The sequence below is a fragment of the Nansenia antarctica genome, assembly GCF_963989245.1.
Source record: "Nansenia antarctica genome assembly, chromosome: 5".
In the NCBI taxonomy this organism is placed as follows: Eukaryota; Metazoa; Chordata; class Actinopteri; order Argentiniformes; family Microstomatidae; genus Nansenia; species Nansenia antarctica.
In genome coordinates this window covers 32484514-32510943 of record NC_137690.1, presented here as the reverse complement: position 1 = coordinate 32510943, position 26430 = coordinate 32484514, and the positions used below count along the sequence as shown (strand labels likewise).

General features: G+C 47.5%; 1 protein-coding gene across 4 annotated transcripts; it reads left to right on the top strand.

Moving 5' to 3' along the window:
• Positions 1–1259: 1259 nt before the first annotated feature.
• Positions 1260–21999, top strand: hk2 (hexokinase 2; the record flags this gene model as incomplete). Of its 4 annotated transcripts, none has more annotated exons than XM_080532729.1 (18): positions 1260–1322; positions 4728–4890; positions 5987–6135; positions 6242–6361; positions 6579–6674; positions 7693–7792; positions 8464–8647; positions 10001–10162; positions 10294–10527; positions 10954–11258; positions 12909–13057; positions 15854–15973; positions 16475–16570; positions 16684–16783; positions 17624–17807; positions 18111–18266; positions 19069–19305; positions 21855–21999. In XM_080532729.1, 18 exons carry the CDS (start codon positions 1260–1262, stop codon positions 21997–21999), a joined length of 2763 nt encoding a protein of 920 aa, XP_080388855.1. The 4 variants fall into 4 exon arrangements, with proteins under 4 accessions (XP_080388855.1, XP_080388857.1, XP_080388856.1 ...); XM_080532731.1 differs by having other exon boundaries at positions 10001–10166; positions 10304–10527; XM_080532730.1 differs by having other exon boundaries at positions 10001–10169; positions 10301–10527.
• Positions 22000–26430: the final 4431 nt, after the last annotated feature.

Genomic DNA, 26430 nt, shown 5'->3' with positions numbered 1-26430 from the left:
CAGATTAAAAACAGGTTGAACGTGAAGGAAAATCATTGAACAGAGCCTACTGACATGGCATCCAAGTGCAGGGATAAAAATATGTCAAATTCTGCTAAAATATCCATACAAAATAAGGTTTTGTCTGCAATGTGATTTAGATGAAGTGTGAGAGCTATGAATGGTTGAGGTTGATAGTAGCCAGACTAGTTAGCCCACTGTGTAGGTACTGACAAAGAAATGGGCATTCTTCAGCCAGTAGGTGTGCATTACTCTGAAGTCAAGACACAAGTGGCTGTAGGTGTGGCCTTTGTCCTGGACAATGGTGCTATAGTGGTTTGTTATCAGATGTCAGGGTTGTGACCTGCTGTTCCCTCATGTGATGGAGAAGTACCTCTGACCACCAGCTGATCTTGTCACACCATTCTCTGAATGTTAATGAGGTTTTACTGTGTGATCCCATATAACAGATTGGAAAATGTAAAATATATATCTTTGCTGGATGGCATATTACCTTTCGATGTCAAACAACAGTTTATTTGTGGACCAATTTAAAAAGTAGCTGTTATCCTCCAACTTTACCTGACTTATTATAAACTGTTAGTTAAGATGATTGTCAGCTGACTAAACTTAAGTCATTCTTTTGTTCCTGTTTCTGTCTGACATAGTAACTAAACTAAATGTTCAAATTCAGAATGATTAAGCCAGTGTATAACGTAGTGTCACTGATTTAACGAATTAACCTACAGACCAACTAATGTTATGGTCAACTCAAGTTCCTTTATGAGATGAATGTCTGCAATTAATTGTGAAATGAAGAGTCCGTCGTAATTTGCTTGTGTTCATCCTCCTCATCATACAGAGTAAGAGCAGTGGCCACACCTTCTCTGTGGCCAATCCCCAGCAATGACTCTTAGGCTGCGTTCGTAAATTCGCTCTGAGAGTGCCGGAGCGCACACTGGGTCCACGTCATAAAGGGACCCAGTCATTTGATTTGGCAAGAGGCATTCCATGAGCGCTGATCAGATTTCCAGAGCGAACTTACGAACGCAGCCTCTAATGACGTAAAGAATACTCGTATTACTTGTTCGAAGGAATTACCGATGACTTCGGTATTTAAAAAGTTGTCGGTAGTTTAGTTTACAATAGACAGGTCGTTAAAGGTCGGGTACATTTTTATGACTTACTTCCTGAGAGTTTAAACGGAAAAACTCCTATATTTAGAAATAAATTAGCTGGCAGAATTTAAGTGGCGGGACAGAAAGACATCGGCAAAGACGATGATCGCGTCGCATCTGCTGGCGTACTACTTCACGGAGCTCCACCATGACCAGGTGCAAAAAGTAAGTGTTAAAAAAAGTTATATTGACGCAAGAGAGGATAATCTGAGTGCAAAGTGTTTGACAGTTCATATGGACCAATGAACCGATCGGCTATTTTAGACTAGAGTAATACATGTACAACACACGTGTGATGACGACCCAGATAACGTCGGCGTTGCGTCAGTCGCTTTCTTCACTGGGCCTGAGATCCACTTATTAGGATTGCGTTTGAAAGTGATACTGATCCATCAACGTTCATAACCATACCCCCTCTAATATGTTTAATCATACCATCGAGATGGATCGATATGCTTGTTTCCGCATTGTTTTAAATGGATGTTGCCAGACGGAGCCAGAGGCGACATGTGATAAATGAGACATCAGATAACACTCAGTTCTGGGTGAGATGGCCAGGTATAATAATAATAATAATAATAATAATAACTTTTTATTTGTATAGCGCTTTTCCTGCAAACGTTGCAGCTCAAAGTGCTCCGATGCACTCAGCTCTGGGTGAGACGGCCAGGTATTCTGGGTGAGACGGCCAGGTATTCTGGGTGAGACGGCCAGGTATTCTGGGTGAGACGCCCAGGTATTCTGGGTGAGACGCCCAGGTATTTTAGCTGAGAAACAAGCTGGTCTTAACTCACTTGAGGCCAACTGATACTGACAATAATTAGAATGGATATCTAGAAGGTGGTTGCATGCATGAGCATCAGCACCCCTAGGCCTCCCACAGTGAAGGGTCTCTGAGTGTCTGACAGTGACATCCATACACGACTCTCGCTAATAAGTTGACCAAGTCACGTTAAAGTAGTTGTCTCTCGAAGGTAGGCTACTGTTTACCAGACGGCATTGAATGGCTGAAGGAGATCAGATTACATTCTTCATCCTTTAAAAAAAACATGTATGTCACCAGTGCTCTTCCTCCTCCCTCTCCTCTCTCTCTCTCCTCTCTCTCAGTCTTCACCGTGAGTTTCACCTTCTTTCCCATAACTAGGCTACTTGTTTAGATAGCACTCCCCTCACCCACCCCCCTCTCAGCTGTGTATATGTGGCAAGGGGGATGGGGTCTATGTTGGCTGTACAGACCCTGCAGCACAGGGGTTTTCTGAGGTGGTTTTGCTTTTATAGTAGCCCAGGTTCACTGGTTGTGAATGTGACTTGCTAAACCTGTGTGTAAACCAGACTAGCCCTTAGCTTGGTGTGCAGGCCCCATCTTAAGTAAATAGACTGATAAATGAACAATTGCTGTGCTACGTCGGCCTACTTTTCTCTTTGCCCTGCTACGTGCCTGAGTTCTGTAGGCCCTAGACTGTCTCCACTTTCCTGACTCCCCAGTGGCCTTACTCACCTTTCTCTCTAGTCTACACCATGACATCAGATTGAGTTTCACAATATGAGAGAGGGAGAGAGAGAGAGCCAACAGTACTTCTCCTTTTGGTCTTTTTGACTCTCCACCAGTCCCTCTCCTCTCTTCCCCCTTCCCCCCTCTCCGCTTTAGATTCTGCTATCAAGCCTGTCTCTAGTTTCCGATTGGGATGCAGTGCGGTCAGTTTGTTCCTGGTCCTGGAACATTATGTTCTGTCAGTGTATCAGATATGTATTCATTCTGTTGCTTTGTTGCCAGGCAGGCCGTCCTCCTCAAGGTGACTTACTGTACCACGGTTTCGCCTCACTGACCTTCCTCTTGGCGGTGTGATATATGCACAATGAACTAATGACGGTTGCGTTTTGAGACATTCACAGTCATTCTATAGCCTAAGCCATGTACAGTAGCTCAGGCTTTTGTCCGGTTAGTATGCGGTGTGCAGTTCGGTATGGTAGCAGTGGGAAGTGTCAGGGCCATGCGGCTTGCGTTACAAAGTAGCAAAGGGACCTCGTTGCTGTACTGTAGAAAGGTCCATTCGCTCCTCTGACTGTGCGTGATGAAGGCTATCCGTAGCATCTGAAAAATGCCTCTCATACAGACGTGTTTATTGACATTTTTGAGTTAGTCATTCATAAAATACAAAGGTTCCATCTCACAAAACATAATGGAATGTAAAAACGTTGACGCTCGATATCTCTGAACTCCCCTAAACGGAGATAGAACCTTAGAATTCTAAGCTCACGAAATGCCTCTCAAACTCTCAGACATGTACTGATTGATTGGAAGTATTGAGTGGTGGTTTTGACGCGTAGGCCTAGTACTTGTAACAGCAGTTTCAGGGTCTGCGGTTCGCCGTCTCTGGTATGTGAGTCGTGCTGCGTCTCCCTCCCTCCAGTCACATGCTCCTTACTGCCTCCCCGGTTTCGCAAGTCCGTGAGGTTCCTGGTATGTAGTGTGGGAGATCAGCTGTTGAGGAATCCAGTTCCTGGCATTGTAATGATAGTAGTGTGGGGGGCGGGGTAGCCTAGGGTGAGTGTCAACCAGAGCTTGTGTTTTATAACATGCACATTGCACAAGAGCATGTAGACAGACAGGGAAGTAGACGTCATTGTGGCAGCGGGGTACAGACTGTACAGACGCTGTCATCTTGTTTCTTCGTTCGTCGACATCTGTCATATAAACAGAACTGTCGAAATTCAACAAGACGAAGGTTGTTTTGTCCTCTGTTGTGTCAGTGATGTCAGACTGTCGACCGGTTTCGCTCTGTGAAAAAACACATCACTCTGCTGACGCCACGCACGGCGGTGATAACAGTGTAGCAGTGTCAAGTTACGGATTTTGAACCGGCATTTAAAAAAGGGATGGTAGTTGTGACATTAAATGTGTTGGCAGTGACCGACATCCTCCTCACACTGCTGTCCACAAACTCACCCAGCCCCTCACACTCTCACACCAACGTGCTACTTGATCATAACGTCACGTTACCTCGCCTAGTGGGAAAGCAAGGTTAGGGTTCTTTAACTATGCCTACTAATACGTTCATGAAGATAGATGGAGTGGGTAGTGATTTTACAAAGTGTTAGTAGCCTAATTAGGTTAAACATACAGTTAACTGTTGAATGGATGAATGGTTTAATGACCACACGACCAAGGTCGGTGGAATTTGTTGTCGGTACAGATGGAACAGCTCAATACAGCAGTGTCAAATACATCCAACATTACACATGACTATCATCACATGACTATCATGTGACCATAACCAAAAGACAAAAACACAGTCAATATTTACAAAACAGTCAATATTTACACACAGTCAATATTTAGTTTATTGATACCCATTAATAAAAGGTTTATGATCATCAGTTACATCATCAGTGAGGGGACCGAAAGGTGGCTTGCTCTTTTCTTCTGCCCCCTAAATGATTCACTTATTGTAAACAGTTATAAAAAATAGTTAATGCCGTGAGACTGATGTAGGCCTAGATCAGATAATCAATAGAAATGGAGGTCCTGCTGGTGTTTTAGCCTGACCCTGTCCGTCTCCCTCTGTGCAGGTGGACAGATACCTGTACCATCTGCGTCTGTCCGAGGAGAACCTGATGGACGTCTCGGTGAGGTTCCGGCGAGAGATGGACAAGGGTCTGGGCCGGGACACCAACCCCACCGCCTCCGTGAAGATGCTGCCCACGTTCGTGCGCTCCACCCCGGACGGAACAGGTGAGGGAGGAGCTTCTGACCGCTTAACGAGACAACCTCAGCCACGGGGGCGTAAAACCCACGACTCGAAAAACAACAACAACAACAACAACAACGTTGTATAGACGACGAGAGAGACGGGAAACAACATTCTCCACGTCTCTGTTCTATAAATGTGTGTGTGGGGGGGGGGGGGGGGGGGGGGAGAGGTTGACAGCTCTGTGGCCCGTTGACATGAGGTTTAATTGACTGCGAGTTTTTGACTGACAGTAATTCATGCAGAGATTCGCCAATTAGAGTAACAGGGAGAGAAGTCACACAGGAAAAGCTGTCGGGGTGGGGCGTGAAGCGTGCCTGCACGGGGAATGTGTCAACTGCAGGCGAGGCGGAGGGTCAGGCCAGCGGTCTGTTGACCCAGCCTGTTGACTCAGGTCATTATTGGCACGTTACAGCGCAGCCCGGGAGATAAGTGTCTATCTAGCTGAACTACTCCCCCTCTCGCACTACACTCACTCTCTTAATCCCTCTTCATTCATTCATTCATTCATTCATTCATTCATTCATTCATTCGCATCGATGGGGGGAAAACGTACTCTTTGTTCATTCCGAAGAAAAGTGTTTTTCCGATCTGTTTGCGGCCAGACACCTCCGCTCTTCAGAACCTTTGAAAGGATGTTTTTATAAGACCCGGCTCTCCCCCGATATTTGAATCACTACCTTTTTTAGTTTCTCTTTTTTTTTTTTTTTGCAATCATGAAATGAAATCTTGTGCGGCAATCTACCTGTTATATTGGTCGTAATTGACACGGTCTAAGGTCAGTGCCGTCAAAAGATGCAACATTTTATGTCTCGTGGTGTCATTAAAGGACTTGGGAATATGATGTGGGCAGGAGGTGAATGTTGGTGATGCCATATTCATGTTTTACAGAGAGGAGTCATGGGGGGGGTATGATGGGAGGAGTCATGGGGGGCATATGATGTCACCTGTCACCTGACCAAAGTCCTGCCTGTGGCCATAAGGAAATCCTTTTTTTTGTCGTGCCGTTCATCACCATCTCTATTGCAGTTTGTGATGTGTGTGTGTGTGTGTGTGTGTGTGTGACGTGTGTGTCTCAAGAAAAGGGAGACTTCCTGGCCCTGGATCTTGGTGGGACCAACTTCCGGGTCCTGCTGGTGAAGGTGTCGGACAACGGGAAGCAGAAGGTGGAGATGGAAAACCAGATCTACGCCATTCCTGAGCACCTGATGAGGGGCAGCGGCACAGAGGTGAGGGGGGGGGTGGTAGTGGACCAGAGGTGAGAGGCCCCTGGTGAGAGGCCCCTGGGCCTATAATATGATACGCTATTAACCCCTCACTCCCATTCTGCCGTAGCTTTTCGACCACATTGCAGAGTGCCTCGCCAACTTCCTGGATAAGCTCGGCATCAAGGAGAAGAAGCTTCCGCTGGGGTTCACTTTCTCCTTCCCCTGCCAGCAGACCAAACTAGATGAGGTGAGGGAGGAGAGGAGGGTGACAAGGTTTATGTCAGTGCTTCAGAAACTGTGGAACCAGTAAGAAAAGTGTCACTGTGTTGTTTTCTGAGGACTGACTCTGAAGCAACATTTTGGCCCTCAGTACTTTTGGTCAAGGTTCTAGAAACAGAGAAAATGCAATTGTTCAAGGCTATGTTCAGAATGATTCAGTGTGTGTAATGTCTGCCTTTATACAGAGCATTCTGGTGTCGTGGACCAAGGGCTTCAAGTCCAGCGGAGTGGAAGGGCGAGATGTGGTCAGCCTCCTGAGGAAAGCCATCAAGAAGAGAGGGGTCAGTCAGCCAGCCAGGGTCACGGAGGCGGTGGCCCGCTCCACACGTGCCTAATTTATACACCTGACACCCACACACGACTACCACACACGGTTAGGGCTTTCACATCGCCAAGGAACCGTTCCGGTTCGCGTTCGTGAACCAAGTCTGGAACCGACCGGCCCGTTCCGACCAAAAATAAATTGGTTCGGAGCCTGAAAAGTTGGTTCGCAGCGGGAACTAGAAAATAGTGGTTCTCAAGCGGGAACCGAAACGTAGAACAGTCACGTCGTCAGTGGGTGTGTCATATAGTGGGTGCAGAGACCAGCAAGAAGGAAGGAGACAACATGTAGTCTAATCTAAATCTAATCATTAGTGATAAAAAATAAATAAATATCAAAAGTGTCATCATTCTCTCTATCTTCCTCACATGCTCAGCAAACACACACACACGCACACACGCGCGCGCGAAAACACATTTCGTAAGCCATTTCTATTCCAGTAATGGAGCAGCTGTTTAGTAAGAGAATGTGTGTAGAAAGTGTCTTTTGTTTTGTTTCATAGAAAATAGTGTTTATTTCAGATACTGTAGTGGAAGATATTATCCTCATGTCCAGTGAAGTAGCTGCCATCTAGTTGTGACATGTTTGTTTATCCTGCCCCTTCATCACCCATCGTTGATGACCTGGATGGTTCTGGTTACACTGGTATGAACGCGGGCTGGTTCGCCAAACAGCAACAAGGTTCGGAGGTTTCAGAAGGCGAACGGGAACGGTTCCTTGGTGGTGTGAAAGCCCTATGTGTGCTACACAAATGTGACTCGGTCTGGTCACACATTTTTCTTTCTTCTTCTTCTTTTCATATTACAAAAGTTGAAGTGTTGAAGAGCCCACTCAATATAACAAGCAACAGTTTTAGGATCACTAAATACTTCTAATTCAAATGCCATAAGAGAACTGTTTTTATTGAATAAACTGTTCATGCCATGCGTTGAGTCTGTACGGTTAAATGCATTCTTATGTTGATTTCCCCCCCCAAGGACTTTGACATCGACATCGTGGCTGTGATTAACGACACTGTGGGCACCATGATGACATGCGGCTATGACGACCATCACTGTGAGATAGGCCTCATCGTGGGTGAGTCGCTTCAATACCGGCTACCTGGGAGATTGTCTGCAAATGTCCTCGAATGTGCACCAAGCACATCGACAATATGTCTCAATACACGAAAAACTGTTTCTTTCTAAAGAAATACAATTCTTAAAGAAATACAACTCTTTAGAATCAACAGGAAAAACAGCACAGGATTTTCTTTCAACCATTTTTAAATGTATTTCGTGCCTTCCCTGTCACCTTGGTGGAAGAACATTTAAAAGTCAAGGGCTTCCTCTTTTCTTTCATAACCCAAAAATCCAATGATTCACTGGCTCGATAGCTTCTTGTCACACTTAACTTGACACAGGATGTTGTGAAAACCAGCTCCAAATGGTTGGCCTGACTAGCCTAGTCTCCTAACAGTCTAACATTGAGGAAGACACTGGAAGAAAAGTGTCCCCACATGTCACAATGAACGGTTGAAATGGTTAAAGGGATTGAAAGAAGGTAGCTAGCAAGGAAGTTGACACCAGCACCATCGTCTGTGGGTCGTCCCTCAGCACCCAAATTAAATTCTCTATATCTGTCTCTCTCTGTCTTTCTCTCTCTTTGTCTCTGTCTCTCCCCCTGTCTCTGTCTTTCTCTCTCTTTGTCTCTCTCTCTCTCCCTGTCTCTGTCGCTCTCTCTCTCTCTCTCTCTCTCTCTCTCTCCAGGTACGGGCACCAACGCCTGCTACATGGAGGAGATGCGCCACCTGGAGCTGGTGGAGGGGGACGAGGGCCGCATGTGCGTCAACATGGAGTGGGGCGCGTTCGGGGACGATGGCGCCCTGGACGACCTCCGCACGGAGTTCGACCGGGAGATCGACTCCGGCTCCCTCAATCCCGGGAAACAGCTGTGAGTGTCTCTCGCGGGGCGGCTGTGGCGCAGGAGGTAGAGCCGCCGTCTGATGATCGCAAGGTCGGCAGATCGGCGGTTTGTCCTTGGGCAAGACACTGAACTCCAAATTGTTCCCAGTGAGCGGGCCGGCGCCTTGCATGGTAGCTTGCCGCCATTGGTGTGTGAATGTGTGTGTGAATGGGTGAATGAGAGGCTGTTGTAAAGCGCTGTGGATAAAGGCGCTATATACAGTAAGTGCAGTCTGTTTACCGTTTACCATCTCTCGTCTCACACAATGGCTCTCACATCGTCATGGTCGTTCATTCGCCATTGTCCTTTTTCTATAATGGCTTTGACGGATCGATCGTTTACACTCCGCTCGTCTCTTCCTTCTGCCTGGTTTCAAGGTCTACGGGGGGTCTGTCTTGGTGTAAATGAGTTATTGAGTGGCGCGTTCTTCAAGCAGGGTTGTGATTGTGTAAGCAGGGTTCTCACAACTTCTGAAATTACAAATTCAAGCACCTTTTCAAGGACTTTCAAGACTCAATGGAATCGCTAAGCCACGGCCCCTTTGAAAACTCGGACAAACAAACAACGCTTCACTGACGGTGACTGACTGACCGACCGTGACTGAATGACATTCAATGACTTACAATGGCGGGAGTTGGCAAATTTCTGATTTCTGATTTACCACAGCAAGTAATAGACATGTTTTTTTTTAAAGATGACAAGAATATTTAGTCTAGAAGCTTTTCACCATCAGATATTAGTTGATACGAGTTTGTCTGAGTTTTCTGCCTGTCATGACTTTTGCTGTGATATGATTGGACAATTTCTATTTTGGGGCGTGGCTTAGAGATGGGTCCATTCCCTCGAATTCAAGGACCCAACACAGCATAGTTTGAGACTGATCTAGATGAGAATTTATATAATAGGAACTATCCGCTCACAGACAACAATTAAAAAGAGAGGCTCGAATGTGTGAACACTAGATGGTCTCTTGCCTTCTCTACCACAGCACAGCAAAACAATATATTCTGAAATATTTGTAAAGTTAAGCAATACAGAGACTTATTTACTAGTTGACGAGCTAAGTAAAACAATTTTGAATATATATACAGTATTTTTTTTTTAGACAGAGAGAGAGAGAGGGGAATTCAAGCACTTTCAAAGACCCATGTCTATTTTCAAAAACTTTTAAGACCTTTTTTTATTTTTTATTCCTCTAAGCGTCCTTAGAAAGGCGCTATACAAATCTAAGATATGATTATTAATTCACAATCTTTCAAGGACCCGTGGGAGGTGTGTAAGGTGTTGTAAGAGTTCTTGCCTGGCTGCTGTGGTGACACGCTGTGACACGCTGGGTTGCAGGTTTGAGAAGATGATCAGCGGGATGTACATGGGCGAGCTGGTGCGTCTGATCCTGGTGAAGATGGCCAAGGAGCAGCTGGTGTTCCAGGGCCACACCTCCCCCGACCTGCTGACCACGGGACAGTTCCAGACCAGCTTCGTGTCCGCCATCGAGAACGACAAGTCAGTAGTGTGCGTGTGTGTGTGTGCGTGTGTGTGTGCGCGCGTGCGTAAATAATAAATTCATCCAAAACGTTACCCGACTATTTTTATTTTTTTTAATGCCCCCTTTTCCCCCCCCCGGTCCCCGGCAGAGACAAGGAGGGGCTGGTGAGCGCAGAGAGGGTCCTGCGGGGGCTGGGGCTGGAGCCCTCGGAGGAGGACTGTGTGTCGGTGCAGAGGGTGTGTCAGACGGTGTCCACGCGCGCCGCCCACCTCTGCGCCGCCTCCCTGGTGGCCGTGCTCCGGCAGATCCGTGACAACAAGGCGGCCGACCGCCTGCGGGCCACCATCGGAGTGGACGGCTCCGTCTACAAGAACCACCCGCAGTGAGTGGAGGAGTGGGGGGGGGGTGCAGCCTCAGGGGTGGGGGGGGGGGGGGGGGGGTCACCCGCAGTAAGTGGTGCAGCCTCAGGGGGAGGGGGGGAGGGGGTGTAAACAACAGCAGTGGGGGGGGGGAGAGAGAGATCCATCCAGGGGGTGTTCTCATGCCAGGGGGCGGAAGCCCTGTTTTTTTCAGGAAGTGACATTTGAAGTTGTTCTATGTCAGCGGTGTCGTAGAGGGACCCCCACCCATCCTCCGCCCTTCCTCTGCCCTTCCTCCACCCTTCCTCCACCCTTCCTCCGCCCATCCTCCGCCCATCCTCCCCATCCTCCACCGTCCTTCACCCATCACATTTTTCCCCCCTTCCTTTTTAAAATTATTATTATTTGTTTGTTTATTTATTTATTTATTCTTATTATTTTCTTCCCAGGTTCGCGCGGCGGCTCCACAAGATGGTGCGTCGGCTGGTCCCCGACTGTGACGTGCGCTTCCTGCGCTCGGAGGACGGCAGCGGCAAGGGCGCGGCCATGGTGACGGCGGTGGCCTACCGCTTGGCCACCCAGCACGCCGAGCGCCAGCGCATCCTGGACACCCTGCGCCTGAGCCGCGAGCAGCTGCTGGAGGTGAAGAGGAGGATGGCGGAGGAGATGGGCCGCGGCCTGGCCAGGCAGACCCACGAGCAGGCCACTGTCAAGATGCTGCCCACCTACGTCAGGTCCACGCCGGACGGCACAGGTCAGGACAGAGAGGGGGTTGTCGAATCGGGTGGAGAGGTTTAGAGGAGGGTTAGTAGATACATAGTAGGGTTGGACGGTTTCCAATGTTTTTATACCATTAAACCGTTGTTTAACAACAAAAGTTGTTCAAAAGTTGTTCAGTTAACCGGGTTTAAAATGACGTTGTTGTTGGGCTTTGACAGAGCCGCCAATTTCAAAAGATGGAGCCCTATACTGTACTACTACAGTACATTCATGTCGAACACTGTTAAAACACCGGAAGCACAGTCGCAACATGATTAGGCTACTTCATGGTTTCATAAATATGCGTGGAAAGGCATAGTAGTAGGCTACATCCCCTTATACCGGGAAACCCCCCCAACAAGCAGTGCTGAAAATGCGCTTCAAATAAATAAATACAAACAGTGCTAAAAATACTTTTGGTTCGTAATGAGACTATGTTAATGCATGCTTTTGTTATTACCCGTTTGGACTATTGTAAGTCTCCTTTCTGGTCTTCTCTCAGAAAGCTATTGGCCAGCTGCAATTAGTCCAAAATGCAGCAGCGAGAGTTTTAACCAAAACAAGCAGACGAGCTCATATAACTCATTTTTTAGAAACTCTACACTGGCTTCCTGTTAAGTTCAGAATAGATTTCAAGATCCTTCTGCTTGTTTATAAAGCTCTCACTGGCATAGCACCAGAATATTTGAAAGACCTTGTGCTAGCATATCAGCCCAATAGAGCTCAGGTCTTCTGAAGCTGGTTTTCTCTGTGTACCACATGTACAAAAGAAGAGATTTGGTGAGGCTGCATTCTCATTTTATGCACCCAAATTGTGGAATGCACTGCCAGTTTACATTAGGGATGCAACCTCAGCAAATATGTTCAAGTCAAGACTAAAAACCCATCTTTTTAATATTGCCTTTAAATGACTAAATTAAGATTATATAATGATTAAAGCACTTTGAGCTGCAACGTTTGCAGGAAAAGCGCTATACAAATAAAGTTATTATTATTATTATTATTATTATTATTCAACTATGTATGGGAAACACTGCACATTCAGATTCGGTTAAACCAAAAGTCTCTAGGAGACAATTTCAATGCGTCATGTTTGTTGTGCTCAGGGAGATCTTGGATAACACTCCTGACCCCGGCTGCTGTCGAGCTCCCGAGAGCAGAGACCACATAGTCATATTTACTGTCATCCCTTTAGTTGTAATCCCTCGTATCGCCATTGCCTCTGCCAGAACTCTATCTTTGGAAATCTCAAAAACTTTGGAAATCATCACAAAACGAGTCGGAGAGAACAAGGGATACGGAGACTTCAGTTGCAGTGAAAACACAGTGTGTTAGAGTTTTAATCAGAGTTCAGCAAACCTTGATCCCGGAGGGGAAATGTTATTTATAAGAGACCCAACACACCCACACTTGACATTTTCATGTTCCATATTACTCATACACATTCAATATGTCATTAACAAGACGGCAGATACACAGACTGAGACGCCATATAGAATACTAATCAGCTGTTAAGGGTGGGTGGGTGTGTGTGTTTTTTTGTATGGAACATGTAGAACATCTCCATGATCAAATAATAACAAGCTTGTATGTTGGACCTGTGGGAGTGTGCGCTCGCATTCATCGTAGTCATTGTGTTCATCAGAACGCGGCGACTTCCTGGCTCTGGACCTGGGCGGAACCAATTTCCGTGTCCTGCTGGTCCGCGTTCGGAGCGGGAAGAGAAGCAGCGTGGAGATGCACAACAAGATCTACGCCATCTCCCAGGAGACCATGCAGGGGACGGGAGAGGAGGTGAGTGCACGGCCTTCACACCTGGACACAGTACCTGACCAGGAGAGCTACCCTCTGTGTTAACCTGGTTATTAAGCAGGTACATATTAGAGGGTTCATATAAGATATTTGAGGTACTTGAGTTTGATGACCAGAGAAGGACCTGGAATACCTTAAATGTTCAAGTTTTTTGGGAAAAAGTCTTGGGGAATTTGGCTTCCAATGTCTGTGTTAACCCTAGACCCAGTGGTGTAGTCTACGTGATACGCAGGACTACGCCGTATACCCACTAGGAAAGGCCAAGCATTTGCGTATACCCTCTTAAAAAAGCGCGAGGATACGTAACGGTGTTTTGTGACAGAACTTTCACACTTTTATTCATAAAATTCACCCCGTCTGTGTTACGAAGCACTTACTTCGAACTTTCTTTTTTTTCTTTTTTTTATTTGTTTTTCTGATTTTATCCCTTTTTCACCCAATTTGGTAGCCAATTGAACCCAACCTAGCATCCAATTATCCCCTGCCTATTGCATAGGATCCGCCGCACTACCCCGTGGCCGGCAGTCCCAGAAGAGGCCGCCAGGCAGACTAGCTGACTGGCTCCTCGAGCCCAGCACCGTTATTCCGGCACCCAGGGGGCGGTGTTGCGCGACGGATCCTTGTCCAGAAATACTCCTATACCGCCCTCGGAAGCGGCCGCCCAATATTCCGCTTCCCGTGTGCCTCGGCCATATCTGGATCTGGCGAGCCGGGATACGAACCCCGGCCCCGGTGGGCAGCATGCACTAGTGGCCAGTGCGTAGACCGCTACACCACCGCGGGGCACTACTTCGAACTCTGACATGTTTCTGACATGTTTGTTATCGCATAACCAGTCGTTCAGAATGCTCTCAGTATTTCCCCTACAATTGCCTTGGGGTGGGCGGGCCAGACCTACCTCCACACTTCGCTTCGTGCCGCGCTGGAGAATGGTTTTGTTTTGTTTTGTTTTGACGCAAGAGAGTTCGTGCAGGGTGAAAGCTCTGCAGAATGAATGAATGAATGAATGGTCTTTATTGTAGAAAGTAAGCAAGTTGAAACGTTAGCAAATATAATTACTGTGTTCTGACAGAGAAAGTTGGTTCAAATTAGTCGTTATTATTGTGACTAGAAAGTGTCTGATTATAGTTTCATGATGTGAATAATAGTGTCAAAGAACTAGCAAGCTAGCTAGCGTGCTCAGAGGTGATTAGATGAGCTAGTCTGCTGCACTGTGCACACATGCCAGCTAAAGAGCTAACTGGATGCACTTTATTATTTTACTTAAAGTAGATATACAATCTTTCTTATTCGGCTAGAATTGGGCTTTATGGTAATACCATAATGGTATATTTACAGTACATGGACAGTGGATTGAAGCATTGGAACAAACCCTCACTCATTGGAAATGTCTGTTTTTTGAATGAATGAATGAATGAATGGTCTTTATTGTCATTAATACAGTACAGGTACCATACAACGAAATTTAGGAGGGGGGGCTCCCCTGGTGCTAGGAAAAAAAATACTAAAAACAAGAAGGGAAAAGAGCTGGTTTACATAAATAAAGGCTAGCCTATATACACTATCCACTATACTATACTATACTACTATACTATACAAATAAAACACTGTGCTGTACTCTATGCTATGCTATAAATATCCTAACATTTCCTATCTCTGAACCTTCTGTACACAAGGGTTGTCATATTGCACATAGTATTATTGCACATTCATTTAAAGTGTCGCAGTTTGCAGGTTTGAAATAGGCCAATTTTGTAGTTGGACATACGGTTTTCTTACAGGTGAGAGAGTAAGTAAAGACAGTATCTGACTGCATTGCCCACAGCAACCCAATATTCAATTAGAATGATGTTATGATTTGATATGAATTCAATGTATACCTCTTATTAAATTATAAATACTCTGGTTGTTATATTTGCCTTTTGGTTGACAGCAAAAGAGGGAGAGAGGAGGATAGAGAGGGAGAGAATGAGAGAGAGCAGGATGGTGTCGGCACACCAGAGAGACAGCAAGAACCAGGTGAGAAAGTGGACATGTAGTCAAGACCACATAAGTAGCCTTGAGAACCGATGGTTCTCGAGCCTAATGGCCCTTAGGGGGAAGGAGCCTATCTCCTGTTTCTGTAGCGTGAGGCAGCTTGATGTACAAGTACAGTCCATGCCACCCCCCCCCAAGGCAGCAAACACTGGTGTAGATGCATACTGTATGCATAAGTGAGTGTGGTGGTGCTTATGGGGTGTCGCTACGGGACAGGTGTCGCTCTGACTGGGAGGGCAAAATCACAGTATACCCACTAGAAAAAACTAGACTACACCACTGCCTAGACCCCCCCAACCCCGCTTAGAAAGTCATGGTTCTTTTAGTATCACAGACTTAATCATCACTATGTTTTATTTAGTACCCGGTAGTTGGCAACGGTGCTGAATTGTTTAACGCTATGGTCCAGAAACCCACCCCCCTGTTACCACATACTTACTAGTTCTCTGTGAACGGCTGGGTCGAGACCAGCCCACACTTGGCTGGAAGATAACAGGTTTGATGACCGTACACAGCCTGAATATCAGCCATCAATGCTAACTCCATCAATGCTAACTCCATCAATGCTAACTCCATCAATGCTAACTCCATCAATGCTAACTCCATCAATGCTAACTCCAGCGACTTGAGGTTATGTACGGTAAACAACGGCATGTCGGAAAAAAACTGTTATCGGTCGGTTTTCAGAGATAACGTCCCACCGCGATTCACCAGCAACTCTCTCTGTTTCTATTGGCTCAGCTGTTCGATCACATCGTCCACTGCATCGCCGACTTCCTGGAGTACATGGGAATGAAAGGGGCCTCCTTACCTCTCGGCTTCACCTTCTCCTTCCCCTGCCATCAGAGCAGGCTGGACCAGGTAATCCCAACGTCTGTCTGGAACACGCCGATGGTTCGGTCCCTTTTTCTTTTCTTTTTTTTTTTGAACAAAATGTTTATTCAACCTCATACTAAACATTTTTACATTGTTTGCTTACATTGTAAGATAATAATAAAACAAAGATAAGAAAGAAAAACCAAAAACAACTATATACAGTTCGGCAAGCAAGGAGAATTTTAAATCATGGCATCACATAAGTTACTTCCACACACATAGTAATGAATGAACATTGGTTCGACAAGACACAAATGCATTAAAATAAACATATTAAAATAAAATAAAAATCAGTCATGGTCAGGCCTTTATGTCTGTACTGCACCTTTTCATATTTATTCGGTCCCTTTTTCATACAGTTAGATGGGTTAGAATTGACCAGAGTGGGCCAAAGTGCAGCGTGGCACCAGGTTGTCACAGTGGGTTGTCGCAGTGGGTTGTCTGCCAGCCCTCTCTGATGTGCGCCCCCTCCCCCCTCCCACCCAGGGCATCCTGCTGAAGTGGACAAAGGGCTTCAAAGCTTCCGGCTGCGAGGGGGAAGATGTGGTCACCCTGCTGAAGGACGCCATCCACCGCAGAGAGGTTCGACTTCCAATCGTTTTTTCCCTTTAGAATCTAGAAGCCCTAACGCTCCAGCCCTAATGCCCTTTAATGGTCTGCTGCTGTGCGACAAATGGCCGAATCGTGCTTTTCAGGAGTTTGACTTGGACGTGGTTGCCGTGGTGAACGACACGGTGGGCACCATGATGACATGCGGCTACGAGGACCCGCTGTGCGAGGTGGGCCTCATCGTAGGTGAGTGTCGTGCTGTCACACCTCTCTTCTGCCCCTCTTATATCCCCTATAGAAGTATCCCTCCCCTCTCTCTCTCTCTCTCTCTCTCTCTCTCTCTCTCTCTCTCTCTCTCTCTCTCTCTCTCTCTCTCTTCATCTCTTTGTTCAGCGTTCACATTTTTGTTCTTTTTTTGGACTGCCTCATTTTGAGGCTTAAGTACTCAGGTGGAAGACGGTAGAAGAGATGTCTAGGTTCTAGTTAGCTGGCTAGGGTAGGTAGATGTATACGTAGATGGATAGTTTGAGTAAATAAACCTGTATTGCTGATGACATCACAACACCTTCAGCCCAGCCCAGGTCAGACTGACCGACAAGCGGCAGCTTCAGTTGAGTGTCGTTCCAGAGTCAAGCCCAAGCCAAACTAATTAGTGTTGTTTTTGACGGCGGGGGTTGGGATCTTGACACAGTTGAGCCTTTGTGGAGTGGATGACATGACTTGACAAAAGACCTTTCAGACGAATCTAAATGTCTGGGGCACAGAACTAACGGGGGCACGACATTCACACTGAGCCAAGGCCCCTCTTGACGCCAGGACCAAATTAAATCCTCCTGTCTCTCTCTCTCTTTCTCTCCCAATATCTCACACCCAATCTCTCTCTCTCTCTCTACCAATATCTCTCTCTCTCTCTCTCCCAATATCTCTCTCCCTCTTTCTCTCTGTGTCTCTCTCCATTTTTTTTCTCTCTCTCTCTCTCCCTCTCTGTCTCTCTTTTTCTCTCTCTCTCTCTCTCCCTCTCTCTCTCTTTTTCTCTCTCTCTCTCTCTCTCCCTCCCTCCCCCCCAATCTCTCTCTCTCTCTCCAGGTACGGGCACCAACGCCTGCTACATGGAGGAGATGGAGAACGTGGAGCTGGTGGAGGGGGACGAGGGCCGCATGTGCGTCAACATGGAGTGGGGCGCGTTCGGGGACCGCGGCGAGCTGGACGACTTCTGCACGGAGTTCGACACAGCCGTGGACGAACGGTCCACCAACCCCGGCAAGCAGAGGTACGGGCCGAGCCTGAGCGACTTTGTGTAACCACGACACACATACACTTCCCACCAGCTCAATATAGCTTTAATCTGACAGTGTGTGTTTTAGAGTTAGGGAGGAAGTGATATGCACCAGCAACAGAGCGAGACGGCCTCTCACTGTGAACACTACAGTACCTGTGTTTTGTTTGTCTGTAGTGGACCACTGGCATAAAAGTGTCTCTCTCTCTCTCTCTGTCTCTCTGTCTCTCTCTCTCTCTCTCTCTCTCTCTCTCTCTCTCTCTCTCTCTCTCTCGCTGTCTCTCTCTGTCTCTCAAGGTATGAGAAGATGATCAGTGGGATGTACCTGGGGGAGATAGTGAGGAATGTGCTGCTGGAGTTCACAGCGAAGGGCTTACTGTTCAGGGGCAAGCTGTCAGAGAGGCTCAAGACCAGAGGCATCTTCGAGACCAAGTTCCTCTCCCAGATCGAGAGGTATGTGTTTGAAAGTCAAACAATAATATCTGGAGACAGGCAAAGCAAGCTTGTAGGAGGAGACGAGTCGCTAAATCTATTTTAGCTAGTGTGTTTGAGCGTTGGATCATATTTTTGATTCGGATGTTTCGAAACGTGGCGTGAATATATCCCTAACCCTAAAAAGTTCTGAATAAATATAAATAAATGAATACATCTTCTAAATCGGGTTGGCAGCCAAATGAAGCGCTGCAGGCTTGTTTTTGTGTCTCTCCAAACCTTCAATTGACGTTCCACTTTACACCGGGGGGGGGGGTTAGGGTTAGGGTGGGGGGGGTTATTACAGACGAAAAGCTGCTTGGTGTCCGCAGGTTCCTCTCTACTCTCCTCGTGTGAGTGATTGTGTGATCAGGATGTGATGGGTTTGCACTCCCGGGACTGTTCCTGATTGGTCCTGTTGCGGCACACACCCACACACACACACACCCACACACAAGCATTGAATCAGCTAATTTAAATGCGCAGCAAAGTATTCAAGATGATTCAATAAAATGTTGAGCCCAGGTCTGATTCATCATGGTAGTGGTAGTCTAACTGTGTGTGTTTTTGCTGCTGGGTGTGTGTGTGTCTGTGTGCGTGTGTGTGTCTGTCTGTGTGTGTGTCTGCGTGCGTGTGTGTGTCTGCGTGCATGTGTGTGTGTCTGTCTGTCTGTGTGTGTGTCTGTGTGTGTGTGTGTTTGTGTGTGTGTGTGTCTGTCTGTCTGTCTGTCTGTGTGTGTGTGTGTGTGTGTGTGTGCGCCTGCGTGTGTCCGTCCTCTCCTCAGCGACCGCCTGGCCCTGAGGCAGGTGCGCTCCATCCTGCAGCACCTGGGCCTGACCAGCTCCACGTGTGATGACAGCATCCTGGTGAAGGAGGTGTGCAGCGTGGTGGCCCGCCGGGCAGCCCAGGTGTGTGGCGCGGGCCTGGCCGCCGTGGTCGACAAGATCCGGCAGAACCGCAACCTCAACCACCTCCGCATCACCGTGGGCGTGGACGGCACCCTCTACAAGCTGCACCCCCAGTAAGAGACTCACTGACTGGCTGACTGGCTGACTGGCTGGCTGAATGACTGACTGACTGAATGGCTGGCTGACTGACTGAATGGCTGGCTGACTGACTGAATGGCTGGCTGACTGACTGACTGGCTGGCTGAGTGGTTGGCTGACTGGCTGGCTGGTTGGCTGACTGGCTGGCTGGCTGGTTGGCTGACTGACTGACTGGTTGGCTGGCTGAATGACTGACTGACTGGTTGGCTGGCTGAATGACTGACTGACTGACTGACTGACTGGCTGGCTGGCTGGCTGGCTGGCTGACTGACTGACGTGTGTGTGTGTGTGTGTGTGTGTGTGTTTGCATGCCTCAACCCCCCACCGCACCTGAATTTGATACCAATGCTTCAAAAACGGACAACTTTCAATACAGCTAAAGTCACAGCTCCATTTCCGGAGGATCGGTTGTTTTTTGAGTATTTCAGTTCATTGGTTTCATACGTGTTATTGCAGTGATGTAGCACAGGTGAGTCGGGTTACGTGCGTGTGGGGGCATCTTGCGTGTCCGTTCACATCAGACAGAAAAGCAACCGTGTGTGTTTAGTGACACATTGTTGGCTAATGACACGTTAGTCACCTGAGAGTCCTTGCTGCCTGGGGTGATAAGCCACTGGTAGGGCTTTCACACCGGCAAAAAAACGCTCCGGATCGCGTTCGCGAACCAAGTCTAGAACCGGCCGGCGCGTACAGACCGAAACTCAATTGGTTCGGAGACAAAAAAATAAATTAAAAAATGTTGGTTCTCTGTGCCCCGCGGTGGCGTAGCGGTCTAAGCACTAGCCACTAGTGCAAGCTGCCCACCGGGGACTGGGATCGAATCCCGGTCTCGCCAGACCCGGATATGGCCGAGGCACACAGGGAGCGGCATATTGAGCGGCCGCTCCAGAGGGCGGTATAGGACTATTTCCGGACAAGGATCCGTCGCGCAACAGCGCCCCTGGGGTGCCGGAATAACGGTGCTGGGGTCGAGGAGCCAGTCAGCTAGTCTGCCTGGTGATCTCCTCTGGGGCTGCCGGCCACGGGGTCGTGCGGCGGATCCTACGCAATAGGCAGGGGATAATTGGATGCTAGGTTGGGTTCAATTGGATACCAAATTGGGTGAAAAAGGGATAAAATCTGAAAAAAATAAAATTATAATGTTGGTTCTCAAGCGGGAACCAAAACGTAGAACAGTCACGTCGTCAGTGGGTGTGTCATATTCTATGCTGCAAAGATAGTTGTGACATTTTTGTTTATCCCGCCCCTTCATCACCCATCGTTGATGACACAGATGATTCTGGTCACACTGGTATGAACACGGGGTGGTTTGCCAGACAGCACCAAGGTTCGGAGGTTCCCGAACGCGAACCGGAACTGTTCTTTGCCGGTGTGAAAGCCCTAATGGAGAAACAATCAAATAGCTAGTTAGCTGGCTGACAGTCTATCCATGGATATATCGACACTGTTTATGCTGAAGTAGATGGACAATTTGTGAAGACTGTTCAGTCAACCGATTGCTCATAGTAACCCTAAAGGCCCTTGCACACCAATGCGTTTTTTACGTGCGTTTTTTACGTCCGTTAAAAAAATTAATTAGAACTCATGTTGTGTCAACCACGCTTGCACACCAATCCGTAATATTCGTCCGTCCCCAAAAAAACGCAACAGGTTCGATTTTCTGTGTTTTCCGCGTCCGTCAAAAGCGTTTTGAGAGTAGTTTTTTTTTACTCTGGCCAACTCTGGCCACCGTACGAATGTACACTGAGGTAAACAGTGAGAGACACCACTGAGGTAAAGTAAAGTGAGACTAGATAAGAGAAAGAGATAGCTAAAATAAGAGAAAGTGATGGCCTCCGAGAAGCTAATCCTACTTGTGTCAGAGCACAAAGCTCTTTACGAAAAACATAGTCGTGATTACAAAGATTCAGAGTACAAAGACAGAATATGGCAGAGTATTGGAGAGCAGACTGAAATCGGGAATGGTATGTATTGATTACGAAAGATTAGACTAGTGGTCATTATTATTATTTTTATTTTTTTTTATTTTTAATTTTTAAATCATGTTCGAAATATTATATAATTGCTAGCAGTGAATCAAAATGGACCACCGACATCCTGAGGTAAACCTGGAAATGATCTGGATAATTCCTCAGATATTTTATTAGCAGGTGAAACTCCCCTTGCTGCCGACGAGTTCTGAGGATGGGGTCGATCCAATATTTCCTTTTCCTTTTCCTATTTTCAAGAAGTGAGAGGAGCACAAAATCATCCTCACTGCTTGAAGACTCCATGTTGCGTATTGCGAAAGGGTTAGGAGAGGAGAGGAGAGTAACGCAACGTAAAAAACGCAACGGACTCCGCAACGGACCGGTGTGCAAGGTCTCTGTGAGTAACGTTTTTTCCGGATGACGGATTAAAAAATACGCATGCGTAAACGCACGCATTGGTGTGCAAAGACCTTTACTCTAACCCTCTTTGTAATTCAAATTTCAAAGTGCACACATCTTACCTTACACATCTTTCCCCCCCCCCCCCCCCCTAGTTTCTCCAGCATCATGCACGAGACGGTTCGAGACCTGGCGCCGCAGTGCGAGGTGACTTTCATCCAATCGGAGGACGGCAGCGGGAAGGGGGCGGCGCTGATCACGGCGGTGGCCTGTCGGATCCGAGACGCGGGGCAGCACTGAGTCACGTGACCACCTACGCGTCACACACGATGGATGAAGGGAACTGGACGACAGACGCACGACGCACTTCATGAGATCTGCTCTGCCACATCTCACATGTTAATCAAAAGCGGCTTGACTGTAGTTTATTTTTTACTGTTCTGTCTATTCTGTAGTTGATTCTTTCTCGGAAAGGTGTGTGTGTGTGTGTGTGTGTGTGTGTGTGTGTGTGTGTGTGTGTGTGTGTGTGTGTGTGTGCACACTTGCATTTTATAACGTTGTATTTAATAACGTTTATTCCGTTCTGCTTTTATTTGATAGTCGGGGTCTTATAGGGCTCTCCCGACCCGAGGTGCTCTGTGCTCTGATGTGGTTTAACTAGCCAACTCCGTACTACGTTAGCGGAGCGAGTTACGTGTGAAATTAGCATGTGTTTTCATATAAAATGTTATATATTATATAGCTGACTAGTGAGCCTGCATCAACCTTAATGCTATTCAAGTGCAAGAAGATGACATTGTCTTCGCAGTTTAACATACACACGTTAATCTGCTGACACAACTTAATGTGTCGTCTGCTCTCAGAAGTGGGGAAAAAACCGTCAGATCAGATATATAAACGGGTTATTTTGATAAACCGGATACATTTTGTGAATATATAGGGTTACTTTCTCGCCTGAAAACATATTAAAACTTCATAAAATGACATATTAACACTTGTAGAGCCAAATTACAGCTTTTAGCTAATGGCGGCCAAAACGGAAGATTTAAAAACACTAGACTGACGTCACAGTCGCCAGCTGGTCGTGACGCGTTCTAAACGATTAGGCCGCTGATGGCCCTGCAGCTTTTGGCAGCAGCAGGTTTTGGCATGACACAGCCGTGGGTCTCTAAAAGCAGAGAGCCTGACACTTGTGTGACTTGGTTCTGGGAGCGCGCGGATACCTTGTGTGGGACTGCGTTCAAAGCAGGGTGGGTGCATTCGCGGCTGTTTAGAGCCGCCGGTGTGAAGAAAGCATAATTATGTCAGTGTGGGTTCAGTCTTGTATAGGAAAGGAGAGGGTTAGTTAGGGCTCTCGTCTATAGGAGCGTCAGTCCCACCGTCGCGCCCCAACAATCATTCCGCCTTCGCCCCGCCGCCGCTGGCGTCTGCTACGCTACCTGTTGCAACCACAGACTTGGTTGCTGTATCGTCCAGTGAAGCTGTTTCCCCCGGGGAGTTGGACGGTGCCTTCAGCCTTGACCCCGGGGGGGTCTCGGTGACCACAAAAGTGATCTATCCCTGTTTTAACCTTTTGTCTATCGTTCATTCAATTAATGAATTCATGAATGAACTCTTGTATTTAATATTGTATATTTCTCCCATGTATTTTATAGATGGGATGGAGGGAAACTGAGTAGGGTTGAGGAGCTCGTGATAGGGGGGGGCTATATATTGCGCTCACTCTTACTTTCATTAGATGTGTCATGTGTGACCCTATGTGTGGAGTGTGACAGGGTTTACATATCGTATGTGTGCAGTGGCTTGCAGTGATATTCTCTTAAGCAGTGATATACTCTTATTTGCAGTGGTGTGCTCCTACTCTCAGTGAGGTGCTGTTATTAGTTGAGATATGCTCTTATCCTGATGTGTTTTGTATCCTTTGATGGTGGTGTGTACATTATGTGACCAGTCCTGCCTGGGTTCCCCCTGGAAGGCAGCAATTCTTTCCACACTTAGTGACCCCAAGCTCCCTGTTTTAAGTTGTACCTTAAATAAAGATTGTCATATTGTACTTGTACTCCTGGTGGTTGCGTGGTTCTCCAGTAGTACTGACATTTTGATCCCACATCTAATTTTGGTAGCCTTGGCCGGCTTAAAGCTAATCCAAACAATTACTTCAGAGGCATAGATAGATAAGTAGTTACACCCATAATTATACTAATGAATAAAAAAAATACAATTTCCCAACTATGAAACCACTATGCAACAATTGCAAATCACATTGCATGATTTCACATCAGGATTAGTTTTCGAAGTATTTATAAAACACTAATAACTGGCTCCTCATTGCAAGCTCCCTATTTGACACTATGTGAATATCTTAACTAATGACTTATAATTGTTACTCATAATTATAAAAATATATTATAATAAATACCCCAATAAACTCATTACTAGTTATTCATTAACTAATTATAAACAATGTATAAACTTGATGTGACCTTTTAATAGAAAGTGTTACCCACATCTCTTCCTTTTAATAGAAAGTGTTACCCACATCCAGTGGCGTAGGGGACGGGTGTTACGGTTAGTCAATGTGTTTGGACCCAGATGCAGAGCAGAACAGAATGGAAATGATGCAGGGATATGATTCCAAAATAAAGGTACTCTTTATTTGAGTAAACAGGAAATAATAAACCGCACAGTAAGCGATGAAATAAACGGGGAGAAAGCAAGTCTCCTAACAAGGCAAAACAAAGGATTAGCAATAGTCATACGATACTTATCTCCTGGGCATACGAGGAGCAATAAGGCTGCGACAAGACTAAGACAACACGCACACACACGACGCAACATAAAGTGAACAATCGACACAGAGGGAAAACACAGGGGGAACTAAATAGACCAGACAATCACTCACAGCTGTTCACAATCACAGACAATTAGGACAGACAGAGAAACAGTACACAACATAGGGGGCGCCAACGGGTCGCTCCAAGGTAGACACTTCCGCCTCCTCCTCCTGCTCAGGGAATAGGGGGGGTTGGTAACCATACTGACATTGAAAGGGGGACAGTCCAGTGGAAGAGCAGAGGAGGGTGTTGTGGGCGTACTCCGCCCACGCCAGCCGTCGGCTCCATGTCGCCGGATTGCCGGAGACGTAGCACCTCAGCACGCCCTCCAGGTCCTGGTTGACGCGCTCCGTCTGCCCATTGGATTGTGGATGGAAGCCGGAGGACAGGCTGACGGAGGCGCCGAGGCTGGTAGCGAACGCCTTCCAGAACCTGGAAGCGAACTGGGGCCCCCGATCAGACACCACGTCCTGTGGGAGACCGTGCACCCGAAAGACGTGCTGCACCACCAGGTCGGCCGTCTCTCGGGCTGAGGGGAGCTTGGGGAGAGGAATGAAATGGGCCGCCTTGGAGAATCGGTCCACCACCACCAGGATGGTAGTGAACCCGTCGGAGGGAGGGAGACCCGAGATGAAGTCCAAAGAGATGTGGGACCAAGGACGTTTGGGGATGGGGAGAGGTCGGAGGAGCCCTGCTGAGGGCTGACGGGAGGTTTTGCTGCGCGCGCACACCGGACAGGCTGCCACAAAGGCGCGCGTATCCCTCTCCGCTGTGGGCCACCAGAACCTCCTACGAATAAAGTCCAGGGTCCTGGCAGCCCCGGGGTGACCGGTGAGAGACGACGCATGCGCCCATTGAAGCAGCCGTGAGTGCGCGGCCTTGGGGACATAAAGCCTCCCCGGAGGTCCCCCCCCAGGATCAGGCTCCCGTCTGAGTGCCGTCCTTACCACACTATCAATCCCCCATGACACGGGGGCAACAATGAGGGTCTCTGGGACAATGGGGTGGCTTCTCTCTACTAGGTCCACCGGGTCAAACTGTCGGGAAAGGGCGTCTGGCTTAGTGTTCTTAGACCCTGGCCTAAAGGAGATGGAGAAGCGGAAGCGAGTGAAAAACAGCGCCCACCTGGCTTGGCGTGAATTGAGCCGCTTCGCCCCCTGAATGTAGGCCAGGTTTTTGTGGTCGGTCCATACTACAAAGGGCTGCACGGCCCCCTCCAGCCACTGTCTCCACTCCTCCAAGGCTAATTTAATAGCCAAAAGCTCCCGATTCCCTACATCGTAGTTCCGTTCCGCCGATGACAGCCGACGTGAAAAAAAGGCGCATGGGTGCACCTTCCCGTCCTTCACGCACCTCTGGGAGAGCACTCCTCCCACCGCTATGTCAGAGGCGTCCACCTCCACCAGAAATGGTATGTCCGAGTCTGGGTGGACTAGGACAGGGGCAGAGGTGAACCGCTGTTTGAGGTCCACGAAGGCGCTCTCCGCCTCCGTGGACCAGACGAAGGCCTGCAGGGTGGTCCTGGTGAGAGCCGTAAGAGGGGCAGCTAGGGCGCTAAAGTTGCGGATAAACCGTCTATAAAAGTTCGCAAATCCTAAAAAACGCTGTAGCTGTTTGAGTGAGGAGGGACGGGGCCAGTCTAATACGGCGCTAACTTTAGCAGGATCCATCCGTAAATCCCCCCTTGTCACAATGAAGCCTAAAAACGAAACTGTGTCGGCATGAAAGACACATTTTTCCGCTTTCACAAACAATTGGTGGTGGAGGAGACGCTGGAGGACTTGCCTGACATGTTGTTGGTGTTGAGCAATGTCCTTAGAAAAAATAAGAATATCGTCCAGATAGACAAAAACTGAGTGACCGATTAAATCCCGCAGTACATCGTTTACCAGCGCTT